An 18551-nucleotide genomic window follows, 5' to 3' on the forward strand; every position below is an offset into this window, starting at 1 on the left:
TCTTAAAAGATCTGCAATTAGTATAATCTTCGTAGTCAACGATTGCCTTGCTACATAGCTAGCCCTGTTACAACTCCGCTCATAACCCACATCCTGCCCTCCGGAGCATTGCTCTGTTACCCACATGCCATGTGATAAGCTGAAGGTGTGCACCCAGAGGTTTTAAAAATAGCAATAAAGCTGCACCCTTATTGTCAGGTTCCTTAAAGGGACACTACCATCAAAACATTTTTTTAACATATTAACAGCCTACATGTGAATATTCTCTATAATTCTTTTTCCTTTATAAAAGCTTTTCTGCATATAATTTTTGAGGTCACTTGAATTCTACCTCCTGTTCTGGGTCTTTAACTTCCTCCTTTGTTTGGACCTTTAGCACATCAAACCGTTTCGCTTGAATTAAAGGGATTTTCCAACTGATGACCTATCCTCTCATGGGGTCTGGCAACAAAATCTAGTAATGTCCTATGGCCATCTCAGACATGCAGTGTGGTATACTTAGGCCCCTTTCACACGGGCGAGTATTCCGCACGGATGCGATGCGTGAGTTGAACGCATTGCACCCGCTCTGAATACCGACCTATTCATTTCTACGGGGCTGTTCACATGAGCGGTGATTTTCACGCATCACTTGTGCATTGCGTGAAAATCGCAGCATGCTCTATATTCTGCGTTTTTCATGCAACGCATGCCCCATAGAAGTGAATGGGGTTGCGTGAAAATCGCAAGCATCCGCAAGCAAGTGCGGATGCGGTGCGATTTTCACGCACGGTTGCTAGGAGACGATCATTATTATTTTCCCTTATAACATGGTTATAAGGGAAAATAATAGCATTCTGATTACAGAATGCATAGTAAAATAGTGCTGGAGGAGTTAAAAAATAATTTAACTCCCCTTAATCCACTTGCTGGCGCTGCCAGCATCTCGTCTGTCTCTTTCTTTGCTGAACAGGACCTGTGGTGAGCATTCATTCCAGGACCTGTGGTGACATCACTCCGGTCATCACATGATCCATCACATGATCTTTTACCATGGTGATGGGTCATGTGATGGATCATGTGAAGACCGGAGTGACGTCACCACAGGTCCTGGAATGAATGCTCACCACAGGTCCTGTTCAGCAAAGAAGAAGACAGACGAGATGCCGGCAGCGCCAGCAAGTGGATTAAGGTGAGTTAAATTATATATATATATATTTTTTTTTTAACCCCTCCAGCACTATTTTACTATGCATTCTGTATTCAGAATGCTATTATTTTCCCTTATAACCATGTTATAAGGAAAAATAATACAATCTACAGAACACCGATCCCAAGCCCGAACTTCTGTGAAGAAGTTCGGGTTTAGGTACCAAACATGCGTGATTTTTCTCACACGAGTGCAAAACGCATTACAATGTTTTGCACTCGCGCGGAAAAATCGCGGGTGTTCCCGTAACGCACCCGCACCTTGGACAGGCACACGGAGAGGTGTTTTTTAATGCATTTTTTTTTTCAGACACATTTATGTAACTGCAAAAAAAGAACAATGTTGTCAGAAGTGTACCATTCCATAGGAAGGAAAGCCTGAGATTAAAGGGATTATCCCGTGAGTAATGTAAAAAAGTGAAAATCAGACATCATATATAGTAAACTTTCTAACAAACTTTTTAACAATTGCTCTGCTAGATTTATTTCAAGTTGGCAGTTCAGGAGGCATGTCCTTTCTGCTGCAGCTGGTGGCAGTTGAAGGATGGAAGTGACCATGCATGTCAACTTCAGTGAGCTGAGCCGGTGCTATACAGATAAATTTTAATACATTTTTAATTACCGATACATGCAATTAAAAACATCTTCATATCCAGGTGCTGGTGTGAAAAATGTAGAATATTTTTTGTGGGACAACCCCTTTAAGTATTCAAGGCTAGTAGAGTAGTCTGCAGAGACCCTGCCTGGTGAGTGCTGTTGGAAAAGTTTCATCCGTATACCATAAAGTCTGGTGCACCGTAGATCAGGCATGGATTTCTCAAAGAGAATGACAGGAGCAGGAAGCTGGGCATAGCAGGGAGCCCGGCACCCTCAGAACGGCAGTGGCAGGACATCAGTGAGGTGTAATGAGTCTTGTTATTTTGTGTTTTTATAACATGGGTAGTTATTTTGTGTTTTTTTATTGGGACAGCTTTTATGGTTAGCTGGAATACCAGTTTAATAGCTCATTATGGAACCAAGAGACATAAAGGGGTTATCCATTCCCTATAATGACCCCCCAGAATGACCAGACTCCTTCTCTAGAGACTACTTACCTGCTCCCCGGAACCTTTATCCTTGGTCCACAAAATAAAACACTAAGACCAAAATGCATCCACTCCTCTGATAAAAGGTGGTACTTTACAGACTGGGACACTTACTGTGAAACTGTTGTTAAGGTTTTTGGTGCTCGACTCTGCAACACTGGCGTCCGTTACGTCAATCTCCTCAAATATGATGGACTGTAAAAGAACAGAAGAAGAGAGGATTTAGTGGATTCTGATGCTGCTATGGATTCCTCTATATACAAACAAATAAAAAAATGGGGTGGTGATAAACAGGCAGGAAGTGCTCAAACCCATATGCAGTTGTGCATGTGTATAATCCTGCACTTGTGACCCGTTGCCAATGGCGATCCTCAGCAAAAATGCATACAGTGGAAGATGCCCGCAGCGGACCACAAGTACCACAATAAACATCCCACACAAGATAGCAATATAATAATATTTGCAAAGACAGGTGCACTCTGCGGTCTTACTAACCCTCATACTGATGTTACAATTGAGAGATTAGCCAACATATCCTACTGTGGATGACATGTCTGAGCCCGAGCACCGCGCCAAAGGTTTCTCAGGTCCTAACAACGGGCCACAAGTGCAGGATTTGCTCCCCTGTATATACATGCACAACTGCATATGGGTTTGAGTACTTCCTGCCTGTGTAATACCACACCATTTTTTAAATTTGTTTGTATATAGAGAGGTCTGTTTGTATATATAAATGAGCCTGTTTTCAATCCACAGGCAATATTTAGGTGCACCTGTGAGGCCTGGGCCATATCAGCCAGTCTTGAGTGGGACTCGCAGACTCCTCCGTCCTCCCATTGCAAGCATGGTTACATGCTGGAGGTAACTGGTGAGGTGTCTGTGAGTCGGACCTCACGCTCCTGTAATTCGCCCACTGGCGCCTGGTATTGCCCATATGGCACAGGTAGAGTGTTAGGACCCAAGCTACTTAAGAAACCTTGGCGCGGTGCTCTGGCTCAGACATGTCCTCCATAGTAGGACATGTTGGCTAATCTCTCAATTTTAACAATATCAGTATGAGGGTTAGTAAGACCGCAGAGTGCACCTGTCTTTGCAAATATTATTATATTACTATTGAAACAAGCATAAACACAATGGTAGTTATCCATCTTCATGATATACATCAATCCATAGCAAGCTATACTTACAGGAAACCCAAGCAGTCTCTGTAAAGAAGTGCAGCTCACTATTCAGTCACATGTCAAATATACCTCCCCCCCACACATCTATTCTTTATGTAATGTAAGGCCTCATGCACACAACCGTTGTGTGCATCCGTGTCCGTTGTTCCGTTTTCCGGGATTTTCTGCGGACCCATTGACTTTCAATGGGTCCGTTGAAAACTCGGAAAATGCACAGTTTTTCATCCGCATCCGTGATCCGCGTTTCCTGTCCGTCAAAAAAATAAGACCTGTCCTATTTTTTTGACGGACAACGGTTCATGGACCCATTCAAGTCCGTGAAAAAACACGGATGCACACAAGATTGTCATCCGTGTCCGTAGGCTACTTTCACACAGACGGATCACAGATCCGTCTGCATAAAAGCTTTTTCAGAGCTGAGTTTTCACTTCGTGAAAACTCAGATCCGACAGTATATTCTAACAGAGGCGTTCCCATAGTGATGGTGACGCTTCAAGTTAGAATATACTAAGAACTGTGTACATGACTGCCCCCTGCTGCCTGGCAGCACCCGATCTCTTACAGGGGGCTGTGATCAGCACAATTAACCCCTCAGGTGCCGCACCTGAGGGGTTAATTGTGCATATCATAGCCCCCTGTAAGAGATCAGGTGCTGCCAGGCAGGAGGGGGCAGTCATGTTCACAGTTCTGGTAAGTGAAAGGTCTGTGCGGCGCATTGCCTATAGTATAGCACAGACCTGTCACTTACCAGTAGGAGGAGCGCCCGGCCAGTCACAGACAGCGCAGGTACGTATAATGCTTCTAAAATTGCTAAGTAACCATGGCAGCCAGGACTGCAGTAGCGTCCTGGTTGCCATGGTTACCGATCGGAGCCCCAGCGATTAAACTGGGACTCCGATCAGAACTCTCCGCTGCCACCAACTGGGGCCATAATATATCTATGGGGGCACAACTGGGGCCATAATATATGTATAGGGACACATCTGGGGCCATAGTATATGGAAGGGGGATTTTAATTAGGAGGGGGGGGGGGAGAGGGGAGGCCGCACTGGCCACCAATGAATGTAATACAGGGGAGGGAGGGAGGGGGGGCCCGCACTGGCCATCAATGAATTTAAAACTGGGAAGGGAGGGAGGGGGTTCTGCCCCCTCCTGCCTGTCAGCACCTGATCTCTTACAGGGGGCTATGATATGCACAAGTAACCCCTCAGGTGCGGCACCTGAGGGGTTAATTGTGCGGATCACAGCCCCCTGTAAGAGATCGGGTGCTGCCAGGCAGCAGCGGGCAGTCATGTACACAATTCTTAGTATATTCTAACTTGAAGCGTCCCCATCACTATGGGAACGCCTCTGTGTTAGAATATACTGTCGGATCTAAGTTTTCAGATATAACTCAAATCCGATGGTATATTTTAACATAGAGGCGTTCCCATGGTGATGGGGACGCTTTAAGTTGAAATATACCATCGGATTGGAGAAAACTCTGATCCGATGGTATAATAGGGACTCCTGACTTTACATTGAAAGTCAATGGGGGACGGATCCGTTTGCAATTGCACCATATTGTGTCAACGTCAAACGGATCCGTCCCCATTGACTTGCATTGTAAATCAGGACGGATCCGTTTGGCTCCGCACGGCCAGGCGGACACCAAAATGACTTTTTCCTTCATGTCCGTGGACCCTCCAAAAATCAAGGAAGACCCACGGGAGAAAAAACGGACACGGATCACGGAACTACGGAACACGGTTGTGTGCATGAGGCCTTAAACTGATGTGGTAGGATAGCTGGCTATGTGGAACCAGATAATGAGGAGTTTGGTCAAATGTGACGTCCTCATCCACGGACATGGAAGAAAGTAATTGAAACTGACAGCTGACATGTTTGACTGACATCTGCTCGAACCTGCTTTCAGAGTAAACTAAACTTTTGTAAAACTTTATTTTAAAATGTTCTATATAGCCGAGAAATAATTTGTCAGTGCTGTACTGGTGCACGGATTTCACTGCACAGATCTCTGCTCCTGCCTGTGCGCCCCTTACACTTGACTAAATTCTGGCACAGCTCATAGGTGGTACCCTGTGCCCTGTACAGTGGTGCTATGCCAGGATTTTGCTGAGCAGAGTGGGCTCCTGCATGAGCCCGTTCAGCTCAACTGAAAGCTCTCCATAGCACAACTGAACAGGAGTAGCAATGTGCCAGAGATCCTTGAGCTGAGCGGAGCAGGCTCAGGCAGAAGCCCACTCTGCTCAGCCAAATCCTGGCATACCACCACTGTACAGGGCACCGATTTACTGTGCCAGAATTTCGCCAAGCTTGAGAGGAGCACAGGAGCAGAGATCTGTGCTCCAGCCTGTGCGGCATTTGCTGCAGCCTCCTGTGAAATCGGTAAACCAGTATAGCACTGACATAGCGCTGTACTAATGATTTTAAAGCGCGGTAGCACCCAGGACATTGGGTGCCTATTTAAATAGGATAATAATATAATTGATTAATAAAGTATATTAGAAAAAAACCATTTTGGGGCTTTTTAGAACATTTTTAAAGAAAGTTTTAGTTACTCTTTAAAGGGGTCATTCATATCAGACTGGCAAGAGTCACTAGATTGGGAGCAGCGCTGCAGTAACCAGGGCACGGACACAACACAGAAAGTGAATCGGGAGGTTGCCAGGAGTCAGACACTTGCCATTGTGATATTGGTGACCTAAGCTGCGTGAGGTTTTAATCCGGCCAATGCTCACCATATTTACCGGGTTGTTGCAGCTGCATCTTCGCTTGTACCCATTATAGTTAGTGAGGCCGGACGGCAATGCCGGAATGAGGAGAGATCAGGCAGGCTGTTCCGGGAGGCGAGGTATACAAGCAACAGTGTGAAACTAGCCTTATCCTAAACCCCTTTACCCTTTAATCTGTCACCATAATCTTGGACTACTGTCTGCAGTGATACAGGAGTCCAGATCTCTATTTTTTATTTCCCTGCTGTCCCCATTCCCCCACTGTCAGTGCTCAAAGCTGAAATACAGTCAGGACTGCTGTGCTATGCTAACATAATGGACAGGACTTGTGCGCATGCACAGAAGTCCTCAGAGTGTATTTCAGTGCAGCTATAAGTGCTGAGAGCGGCAGAATGGGGGGGGGGGGGGGGTGTCAGTAGGAAAATATTAAATAGTGATCTGTACTCCTTATCTGCAGTTCTATTGACATATTAATGTGGATAATAGCCCGAGATCCTGGTGGCAGATTCCCTTTAATCAATTTTGGACTTCAGGATCTGTGGTTTTATTTTCATTTTATCGTCTCCGCATTAAAAAAAAAAAAACACAGCAATTCCGATACCTTTTTAAGGTTTTGTTCATGTTGTATAAGTGACATTATAACTTTATTATGCTGGCCAGTACAGTTACGCCAATACCACATTTATCTAGTTTTTCAATGTTTTTCTACCTTTTGTAGGAAGGCGCAAGAGGCTGTCATTGACGGAAGGTATGTGTCACCGAGGTTCCTGGCCTCAGTGAGGTAATAGCCGGTAGTTTCAAGTGTCAGCGGCAGCTAGTGCTGATTGACACTGTTTGCCGTTTAATATGGCTGTAAGCTGATTCTGGCTGGCTCTTACTGGGAGTAGCCAAAGTGCTGGGTGAGTGGCTTCTCCCCATGCTCCAGGCCGGGTCTTCGTTTGGGATATAAAAGCACAGGCAGCACTGTCAGGTAGTGTGGATTATCCTCCATCTGACAGGGAAGCTGTGGAGTCTCTGTGGTTTGAGATCTAAGGATGTGTGCCGTGCTAAAGGGCTGAGAGCCGCATTGCTGGGAAGCAGGCCCCTAAAGCCTGTTGTGGACTGCTGCTGACAAAACCCCTGACAAGGTGAATGTTCTTTGTTCTGTGGACTTGCCTGGTGTGAAAGAACACCAAGACGGCGAACTGTCATTTTGTTTATGTGTGAATAAACACTGAACTGTTTAAGTTAAAGAGTTTGTTTTTGCCTCTGTACTGCATCCGCTAATCTGCCTACCAGAGCGAATCCCCACACTTTGTACAACAAAAACATAAAAATTAAATGTTTTTGTGTTGCCACATTCAAACACCCATACCATTTTAATTTTGTTCATCCACAGAGCTGCATAAGTCTTTTGTTATGGGTGGGCTAAGTTGTAGTTTTTATTGTCGTCATTTTGGGGTACATACACAATTGTTGCTTTTTGTAATGAACAATAAACAGCAATTATACCATTTTTTTCAATTTTATTGTATAGTTGTATAGGTCATTGTGGATCTGGCAATACCAAATATATACCAGATATGTTTGTTTCACTTGATTCTTTTTTTTTTTTTTTTTTCATAAGCACTTTTTTAACTTTTGTTTTATTTTTTCTTTATCCCACTAAGGGACTTGAACATGTGATCCTCTGAATGCTCATATCATACTTCTTTACTGCAGTGTATTATGTTAGCTTCTGTAGTGCCTGACATAATGCCTAATTGGACGTACCAAAGGCATCCATATACGGCAGGCCTAGGAGCCATTGTTAGACCCATGACTGCCATAGCAACCACTTGGCACCCTGGGATTGTATTGCAGGGGAGAGATGGGTTGACATAGCTACCCCTCTCCTTCTCCCTTAGATGCCACCTACAATGATGTTCTAACACTTCTCCTGCAGCAGTTTAATCACACCTTTTTGCTTCAGTCATTCAAATATAATTAAAATCTTACCTCCACGAGGTCCTTGACCTCAGGGTTTTTATGATGAACAGATTATTCTGACTGAATCACTAGTCATAAGTATTTAATGCCAGAGATTCATTGTCACTGTAACCTTGTCTGTGAAGTTAAAGGGGCTGTCCGGGTTCAGAGCTCTACCCGGACATACCTCCATTTTTACCCTGGCAGCCCCCCCTGACTTGAGCATTGGAGCAGTTCATGCTCCGATGCTCTCCTTTGCCCTGCGCTAAGTCGTGCAGGGCAAAGGCATTTTTTTTTAGATCCGGTGACGTACCGGGCTCTCCATGGGGCTGCCAGCAAGCCTGGTGACTTCACGGGCACTGATGGGCCGGATTTAGCGCTGCCCTAGCCAGTAAAACAGCTAGGGCAGCGCTAAAGCCCACCCATCAGAGCCGGTGACGTCACCGAACATAATGCCGGGGGCGGAAGCTTCTGCCCGGCAGTGTGTTATTGTAAACAAAAGAGCCCGTGCCCTGCGGGATTTAGCGCAGCGCAAGGGAGCGCATCGGAGCATGCTAGCCTCAGGGGGGCTGCCTGGCTGAAAATAAGGGTATGTCCGGGTTCAGCTCTGAACTCGGACAACCCCTTTAATCATGAAAACTGATCTGTACGGACCAAGAAGTGGCACCTATTAGGTCTAGTGACCAGTGCAAAAAGGGGCAGGAAGTTGGGATTTTTTACAAGTATAATTAAAAATAAAATTATCAAAAATTCTTTAAAAATATGATAAACATATGATGATCGACATAAAAACTTGATTTAAAAAAATTTCATTTTCTGTTGACACACTCCCCTTGAAGGGGTTTTCCAAGACTTTTATACTGATTAACTATCCTCTGGACCCCCCGCCGATCAGCTGTTGGTGCTTCTATAAGCGCCGCAGCCTTCTCTAAGCTCACCAAGCACAGCGCTGTACATTGTTTAGCAGTTGTGCTTGGTATTGCAGCAAAACCCCATACACTTTAATGGGGCTGAGCTGCGCCTAGGGCCCGGTGATGGCTAACCTCCGGCACTCCAGCTGTGGTAAAACTACAACTCCCAAGATGCACACATAGAAATGAATGGAGCATGCTGGGAGTCGTAGTTTCACCACAGCTGGAGTGCCGGAGGTTAGCCATCACTGTAGACCAAAGACTCTGACGTCACATAGCAAAGACAACGCTGCGAGAAGGCTACGGCACTATTGTGAGAGACAGTGCCTTCTCAAACAGCTAATTGGTGAGCGTTCCTGGTGTTGGACCTCTACAGATCAAATACTTTAAAAACTCCTTTAAGTATTAAATAGTGCCCACACAGGCCATACAACAGCTCAAGTATGCCAGAAAAGGAGCTGCTTATAGAGAGCAGCTCTCGGCTCTGGCTTATAGAGGGTGGTCTACCGCTCCCCACCCCTCTCCCCCTCTATGACGCTCATATGGCCTAGTAGGGCATATGACAGGAGTTGCCTTCCTAAGAAAAACAGCAAAGAGTTCAATGCAATCTATTGTTCCTCATTACCACAAGAGGCTGAAAAGGTTATCAGTGGATTACTAACAGGTATCTTGAGGAATACAATGGCAGCACAATAAACAGGAGATGTCAGCATGATATTTCTTTTCTATATAATATTACTATGCAGTCTGTTTAGGCTACTTTCACACTAGCGTTCGGGGCTCCGCTTGCGAGTTCCGTTTGAAGGCTCTCACAAGCGGCCCCGAACTGATCCGTCCAGTCCTAATGCATTCTGAGTGGATGCGGATCCGCTCAGAATGCATCAGTCTGGCAGCGTTTGTCCTCCGCTCAGCAGGCGGACCCCTGAACGCAGCTTGCAGCGTTCGGGTGTCCGCCTGGCCGTGCGGAGGCAAACGGATCCGTCCAGACTTACAATGTAAGTCAATGGGGACGGATCCGTTTGAAGTTGACACAGTATGGCTCAATTTTCAAACGGATCCGTCCCCCATTGACTTTCAATGTAAAGTCAAAACGGATCTGTTCTGAACGGATCTAAGCGTTTGCATTATGGGTGCGGATCAGTCTGTGCAGATACCAGACGGATCCGCACCTAACGCAGGTGTGAAAGTAGCCTTGTAGTTGTATTTTTATCTTTTGCATCCTCAAACCTACAAGCTGCAGCCCCCCTTTGATCTTGTGCACATAAAGACAGCTATAACCCTCGCTTCTTCTCCTATATGGAAACAAAAAATAGCTCTTTACTAAATTAGAAAAAAAACTCTATTTAAATGTCTCTATGGCTCCACATAAACGTGGTGCAGTGGTAAGCCATGTATTTAGTTTGTGTCATAGACAGGGAACTGTGCCACTTCTTTGGTAGGAAAACAGAGGATTTCCAGAAAATATGTAAAGCCTGTAGACCATCCATCATCCAGAACAAAGAAATAGTAGCTTTGCAAATCATACCACCCACGCACCTCGGTGTAAAACATAGCCGCCCAGCGGGTACATAAACTGGCTCCAGATTCTACAATAGAGAGATTTCTACCATCTGTAACACGGCACGCCCTCTTCCCTAGACTGCGCTCTGCAGAGATTGATTTAATTGTGCTCGGTTTTTTTTTTTGCCTTCATCATTAACTCTTTGATCTGGGGACTATTATACGTCTCCCTGTTGACCTTCCTGTCAAATGCACTTTGTTTCTTTGATGGGTTTGGCTGCTGAATATTACACCACATTTACTGTGTGTTTGCACTTATTTATTACTGCTATTGCTCGTACATTGGGCTTGATTGTTTTCAAGCCTAAGAACAATTCTCAATTTTAGGATAGATGCACACGACCGTGTGCCCTCCGTGGCCATACTGCAGCCCACATACAGCGGGTCCACAATACACGGGCACCGGCCGTGTGCATTCCGCATCACGGACCCATTCACTTGAATGGGTCCGCAATCACGGAGTCCTTCCGTGGTGTTTCTGGCCGTGCCTCCGCACAGCAAAGAAGTAGCGCATACTGAATGGCATGCGGCTGCCCTACGGTCTGTGTCCGTGCATTGCAGACCGCAATTTGCGGTCCGCAGCACGGGCACTGAGCCCTAACGTTTGTGTACATGTAGCCTTAATCTTGATTTTCTTGTTTTTTGGTAAAACATAATGAAAAAATGTTCTGGAGTAGCAGTCCGATATATTTGATGTAAGCTTCTTCCAAAGGCCACCAGCTATGTCTGACTATAGTGAAGAAACTGTCAATCACGATAAACCATCAATATCAGATTGGTGGGGGTACAACTCTTGGCATCCCCAACAAACAGCCGTTGGAATGGGCAATGGCGCTTGGGTGATGTGATCTCACCTCCATCGTCTGTGCCGCAAAAGGTATGAAGTGCCTTGTGGATTGCAAACCCACTGAAGTCAATGGGTCCGCGGATGCACATGGCCGGGGTCCGTGTTTTGCGGATCCAGTTTGTGGTTGTGTGAATGGACCTCCGGAAAGCTACACTAGGTAAGATGCTGACTCCACTGGAAGGACAGACGTAACGCTGCTGACTGCAGCATCACAAATTAACTTGGCGCGGAAAGGTGGCTGAATGGTTGGTTGCAGACACATAGAAGAATAATCTGCTACATATTACAGTACTAGCAAAGTGGATGAGATATTACTAATCTCATTATGCTGTGGAAAAAATCTGCAACAGAAGTTAACCTGCGGTGCAGAATTGGAATTTGCTGCATTTCAATTTATGTTTCAGGTTTCCACCGAAAACTTCAGCCTTTGTAATGTATAGGTTGAGTTCAGTGGCAAATCCACAGCTCAATCTGCAAAAAATCCACACGAAACACATGCAATTTTCCATGAATCACTGCGGTATAATCCACTGCAGAAAATTTGTACATGTGAACATACCCTTAGGCCCCTTTCACACGGGCGAGTATTCCGCGGGGATGCGATGCGTGACGTGAACGCATTGCACCCGCACTGAATCCCGACCCATTCATTTCTATGGGGCTGTTCACATGAGCGGTGATTTTCACGCATCACTTGTGCGTTGCGTGAAAATCGCAGCATGCTCTATCTTGTGCGTTTTTCACGTAACGCAGGCCCCATAGAAATGAATGGGGTTGCGTGAAAATCACAAGCATCCGCAAGCAAGTGCGGATGCGGTGCGATTTTCACGCACGGTTGCTAGGAGACGATCGGGATGGAGACCAGATCATTATTATTTTGCCCTTATAACATGGTTATAAGGGAAAATAATAGCATTCTGAACACAGAATGCATAGTAAAATAGCGCTGGAGGGGTTAAAAAATAAAAATAAAAATTTAACTCCCCTAATCCACTTGATCGCGCAGCCGGCATCGCTTCTGTCTTCTTTCTTTGCTGTGTGCAGGAACAGGACCTGTGGTGACGTCACTCCGGTCATCACATGATCCATCACATGTGATGACCGGAGTGACGTCACAACAGGTCCTGTTCCTGCACACAGCAAAGAAAGAAGACAGAAGTGATGCCGGCTGCGCAATCAAGTGGATTAAGGGGAGTTAAATTATTATTATTATTTTTTTAACCCCTCCAGCGCTATTTTACTATGCATTCTGTATTCAGAATGCTATTATTTTCCCTTATACCCATGTTATAAGGGAAAATAATACAATCTACAGGACACCTAACCCAAACCAAACATGCGCGATTTTTGTCACGCGCGTGCAAAACGCATTACAATGTTTTGCACTCGCGCAGAAAAATCGTGCATGTTCCCACAACGTACCCGCACCTTTTCCCGCAACGCCCGTCTGAAAGAGGCCTTAATGTTGTTCCAATAAGGCCTCTTTCACACGAGCGTGATGGATTGGCTCTGGATGCGTTCAGTGAAACTCGCACCATTTTGCAAGCAAGCTCAATCAGTTTTGTCTGCGATTGCGTTCAGTTTTTTCCGCACGGGTGCAATGCATTTTTCACGCGCGTGATAAACTGAAGATTTACAAACAACATCTCTTAGCAACCATCAGTGAAAAACGCATTGCATCCGAACTTGCGTACGGAAGTTTAAGTAATCAATATATATATAATACATAGGTCTAAATAACATTAAGAGGCTGCTATTTATACAGGAAACCATTACTAATCCACTCTAGAATTGTCTTCTATACATAAATAGCAAATTTAGACAATTTTAGTGCAATTTAGAAACTTGTGTTTTCTCCATCATATTTAAAATATAACGCAGCCAAAATGGCAAATTATCAGTGCTCTGCATCTCCAGTATTACATTGGCCCATCGGCACCATGATTATCCCCACAATGTTCTGCTGTGTAGATCCAGTGCCCACATATAAGATGACCGAGCAGCGCAGAAATATCCTTGCTGGGATGATGCTGATGGGACAAAAAAAATACAGGATACACAGAGCACTGCATTAACATGATATAGACTGATATGAGGCAAATACACTGACTCACTGATCACTGCACTAGCAGGCCCTTGCAATCAGCCAGAACGTGCTGGTGCAGTGTTCAGTTAATCCACATGCTCTTGCTGAGCACCTGAGCTGGAGCCTGCTAGTACAGTGATCAGTGAGTCCTCTGACTCAGATGCTCAGCCTCTGGACTCGCTGATCACTGCACCAGCAGGCTCTGGCTGAGCACTTAACACAGGGAGAACAGAGGAGAGACTCTGAGAGGTATATGATGACCTCTTGTCTGGCAGTCACCTCCTTACCTCTGATGTCAGCAGCTGGCTCAGCAGTCAGAAGAATACAGCGACCCTGCACTCTGTGATTCCATTGCCCCAGTGCAGAGCAAAGATGTGCTCTGCTGTCCGTCCACAGCTCCTTATCAGCTTGTCCCCAGACATCAGTTGGCCTTCTCAGGGGCTGCTCTCCCTTCTTCATGGATCTTTCCTCTGCCAGCCACTAGTTAGCCTACACAGTCAGGGACTCTGGAGCAGCATGGAGAAGCAGCGCGCCGAAATTGGCCAATGAGTAGCCTCCGTCCCTAATAACAAGCTCCTTACTTGCTGCCAGGCACTCTCTCTCCACTATACTATACCAGGTCTCGACTGGGGTGAGCTTACGGCTGAGGAAGACAACGGGATGCTCCTCCCCGTTGACTTCCTGAGACAGTACAGCACCAAGGCCTACTTCGGAGGCATCGGTCTGTACTATAAACTTCCTTTTGAAGTCAGGCGTCACCAAAATCGGGGACCCGCACAGGGCTGACTTCAAAACGGAGAAAGCCTCTTCCGCCGATCATCCCAGCAAACCTTTATTGAGTTGGGTCCCTTTAAGAGTCCTGTCAAGGGCGCGGCTAGAGTAGTAAAGTGGGGAACAAACCTCATGTAATAGCCCACTATTCCCAGGAATGACTTTATTTGCCTAGTGGTGACAGGTTGGGGCCAATTCCGTATCGCCTCTATTTTGTTCACTTGGGGTTTGATGACTCCGCGCCCAATAACATACCCCAGGTACTTAGTCTCTTCTAACCCTATCGCACATTTTTTTGCGTTAGCAGTTAGGCCAGCTTTCTGAAGGGAGTCCACTAAAGCCTGCACTTTGGGTAGGTGACTTTCCCAGTCAGTACTGTGGATGACAATATCGTCCAGGTAAGCCGAAGCGTACGGACGATGTGGACGAAGCACGATGTCCGTTAGTCGCTGAAAAGTGGCGGGGGTGCCATGCTGAACCAAAGGGTAACATTGATACAGCCCCTCAGGCGTGATGAAGGCAGTTTTCTCTTTGGCAGCCTCGGTTAAGGGCACCTGCCAGTACCCTTTCGTGAGGTCCAAAAAAGAAAAATACCGGGCTTGTCCTAACCTCTCGATGAGCTCATCCACCCGGGGCATGGGATATGCATCGAATTTGGAAACCTCGTTAAGTTTTCAAAAGTTGTTACAAAACAGCAACGTCCCGTCCGGCTTGGGTATCAATACTATAGGACTGGCCCACTCACTTTTTGACTCCTCAATGACTACTAGCTACAACATTAGCTGCACCTCCTCAGATATGACCTGTCGCCGAGCCTCGGGTACCCGATATGGTTTTAATCTGACTTTTGCCTGAGGCTCAGTGACAATGTCATGCTGGATTATGGAAGTGCGTCCAGGGAGGTCCCAGAACACATCCGTGTTCCGACTAACGAACTCCCTGGCCTCCTGAGTCCTGTTTAGAGGAGAGGCTGTCAGCAATTTTTACTTGCATCAGACAGGGGGGCCGGTACCTCTTCTCCTAGAAAACCCGGCCGCGGGCTGTCTTCTGTACAGGTTTCCCTATCTTTCCACGGTTTGAGTAAATTCACATGGTAAACCTGCTCCGGATTTCGCCGCCCTGGCTGGTGTACCTTGTAGTTTACATCTCCAATTTTCTCGAGTACCTCGTAGGGCCCCTGCCACCTAGCCAGGAACTTACGGTCCACGGTCGGCACCAGAACCAAAACCCGATCACCCGGGTTAAAGATCAGGACCCGAGCCTGCCGATTATATACCCGACTTTGGGCTCGCTGAGCTGAATCCATATGCTCCCTAACAAGAGGCAACACTGTCTCTATCCGATCTTGCATCTGGGTAACGTACTCAATGACACTTTTATGTGGAATGAGTTGTTGTTCCCACGCCTCTTTGGCCACGTCCAAGAGACTGCGAGGGTGTCTGCCATATAGCAGTTCGAAGGGCGAGAACACAGTAGAGGCCTGGGCTACCTCTCGCACTGCGAACATGAGATAGGGCAGAAGGAGGTCCAAGTCCTTCCCATCTTTAGCCACCACCCTTTTCAACATATTTTTTTGTGTTTGGTTAAACCTTTCTACCAGACCGTCCGTTTGCGGATGGTAAACGGATATCCATAGCCGTTTCATGTGCAGCAACTTACAGAGTTCCCTCATCACCTTGAACATAAAAGGGGTCCCTTGGTCGGTCAGAACCTCTTTAGGTAGTCCTACTCGGGAAAACATCTCCATTAATTCCTTAGCTATGAGTTTGGCCGAGGTATGTCGCAGTGGCACCGCCTCCGGGTACCGAGTGGCGTACTCTAGAATGACTAAGATGTGTTGATGTCCTCTGGTGGACTTCAGTACTGGGCCTATGAGATCCATAGCTATTCGGTCAAACGGTACTTCGATAATCGGGAGGTGTACTAGGGGACTACGGAAATGTGGCTGGGGGCTAGTTATCTGGCAGGTCGGGCAAGACTTACAAAACTCTTCCACATCTTTGAATATGCTGGGCCAGTAAAACTGCTGTAGAATAAGATCCTGAGTTTTCTGCAGTCCCAGGTGACCCCCGAGAACGTGTTGGTGGGCTAGATCTAACACATGCTTGCGATAAGCCTTGGGGACCACCAATTGTTCAATAGGTTCACCCCATAGTTGGTTTACCCGATACAACATATCCTGATGAACCACATAATGGGAAAACCCCAGGTTGTTGTGGTTCACCATCTACTATTAACACATTTTCCCAGGCGTGGGATAGGGTTGGGTCCCGATGTTGGGCTGTACCAAAATTATTCCTGGAGACATTGAGGTCTGCCAATTCAGGACCCGGCGGCAAGTCCTCCACGTCTCCCACCATCACACTCAGCGGGGTTGTCTCCCCCTCTTCCACCAAAGTGGCAATTACCCCTACCGCTGGCCCTTCGGTCTCAGATTCCCAGGGTTCTGGTCTCCCCCCTGAGCCGGGCCACTCTGCTAGGGTTACCCCTGTCTCATGGGCATCAGTCACTCTCATAGCAGGCCACATTGCCAAGAAGCCCGGGAAGTCAATCCCTATTATGAGTTCATAATGTAGATTTGTGGCGACCGCCACCTCGTGGGTCCATCTACCGGCCACCGTAGTGAGAGACACCAGCGCGGTGGGGTAGTCTTTTAAGTCTCCATGGATGCACATCACCCTGACTCTCCGGCCAGTATAATCAGGGGACCACATCAGGGTAGCCCTTACTAGGGTCACCAGATTCCCTTAGTCCAGCAGAGCCTCCGCCGGAGTTTCTCCCACTTCCACCTGGCACAAATGATCTAGAGACTCTGGGGTACCTGTTGCACACAGCCTCCTGGCATATAGCGACTGACGGTAGCCATAGTTAGTATCCATGGGCTCCACCCGATGGGGACAGCCAGCCCTTACATGGCTAGGCTCCTGACACTGCCAGCAGACTATCAGAGCCAGGTCTGCCGTAGGTACATCCCGGGCAGGTTTTATTGGCTCAAATCTCCGGGCCTGGGGTGGAGATTTCCGGGGTTTGCCGACCCCCCTCCCGACAGAACCCTCCTTTAGATTCCTGGTAGCTTCATAGCATTCCACCAGGTCTACCATCTCAAGGGCATTGCCAGGAGAGAACATCCAGAACATATTGGCCAACAGACGATCCAGCATAGCAGTGGGACTTAGCACGTCAGGCTGTAGCCATTTTTGCAAGAGGTGAAGTAAGTTAGAATACTGGGGTCTTGCAGGCTCAGCCGGGTTGAACCCGGATGCACCCGCTGGGCCCGGACCAACACATTTACCCGCAGTCTTACCAGAATCTCACCCTTGATTTTCTGGTAGTCAGCCGCTTGATTGTCCGGCAAGTCTAAATACACCCGCTGGGAATCGGATGCCAGGAACGGAGCGACGACCTCAGCCCACTGGTCACGGGGTAGCTTTTCCCTGATGGCCACTTTCTCGTACATCGCCAGGTAGGTTTCGATGTCGTCTGCGGGGGTCATCTTAGGAATCGCGACACGGACTGCTTTCTGGGCATCGTGGACGCTCGGGGTTGTCTGCAAAGCCATCACGTGTTGTAGCAGCAACTGGTTAGCCTCGCGTTTCTGCAGGTTTGTATCTTGCTGCTGCAGATAAGCCTCCATGAGGGCCTTCACAACAGCCTCCATTTTGTCGTGGGGCACTGGTTGTAATACAACTGGTTTAATGTATGACATACAACCGTGCCTGAAAAATGCAAAAACAAAAAATAATAATAATAATAATAATAAAAATGGAGTTCACGCCAGCCTCACTGCTTATGCACACATCCTCCACCAATTGTGGGGTTTCGCTCTTGTAGACAGGATTAGCGGATCTTTGGATCAAACAGTTCAATGTTTTATTCACACTTTAGACAAGTGACAAAACAAGCAGTCATAATGAAACAAAAACTCACCTTGCGGTGTTGGTGGTAATTCACACCATGAGGCAATTTTACCTCAAACAGTCCTTGACCATAGCAGCACCAACCTGTTTTCACACCAAACAGGTAGAAAGCCTTCATCCAGACACAAGGCTCCCAGATCTCAACACAGAGACACGGCTTCTGAGCCCAACTGCCTATTTAAGGACAGCCAGGTGCTGCCAAAACCCAGACTGGCACTTAAAATCCGGTCCGGTATTTGACCTCACTTGGCTGTAAATCAGCTCAGCAGCACATGCTGGGAGGAAAATACTCGTTTTCCCAGACAAAACCTCTCACTTTGTCA

General features: G+C 46.8%; 1 protein-coding gene across 3 annotated transcripts in view; it reads right to left on the minus strand.

The window, feature by feature from the left end:
* DGKD (diacylglycerol kinase delta) overlaps positions 1-18551 on the minus strand; it is a 141589-nt gene that overhangs the window by 78735 nt on the left and 44303 nt on the right. For all 3 annotated transcript variants that reach the window (XM_040427949.1, XM_040427950.1, XM_040427948.1), the window contains exon 3: positions 2388-2468. In XM_040427949.1, coding sequence (XP_040283883.1) covers positions 2388-2468 — 81 coding nt within the window. The remainder of the gene's footprint in view (positions 1-2387; positions 2469-18551) is intronic.

This window comes from Bufo bufo, chromosome 4 (genome assembly GCF_905171765.1).
Source record: "Bufo bufo chromosome 4, aBufBuf1.1, whole genome shotgun sequence".
Taxonomy (NCBI): Eukaryota; Metazoa; Chordata; class Amphibia; order Anura; family Bufonidae; genus Bufo; species Bufo bufo.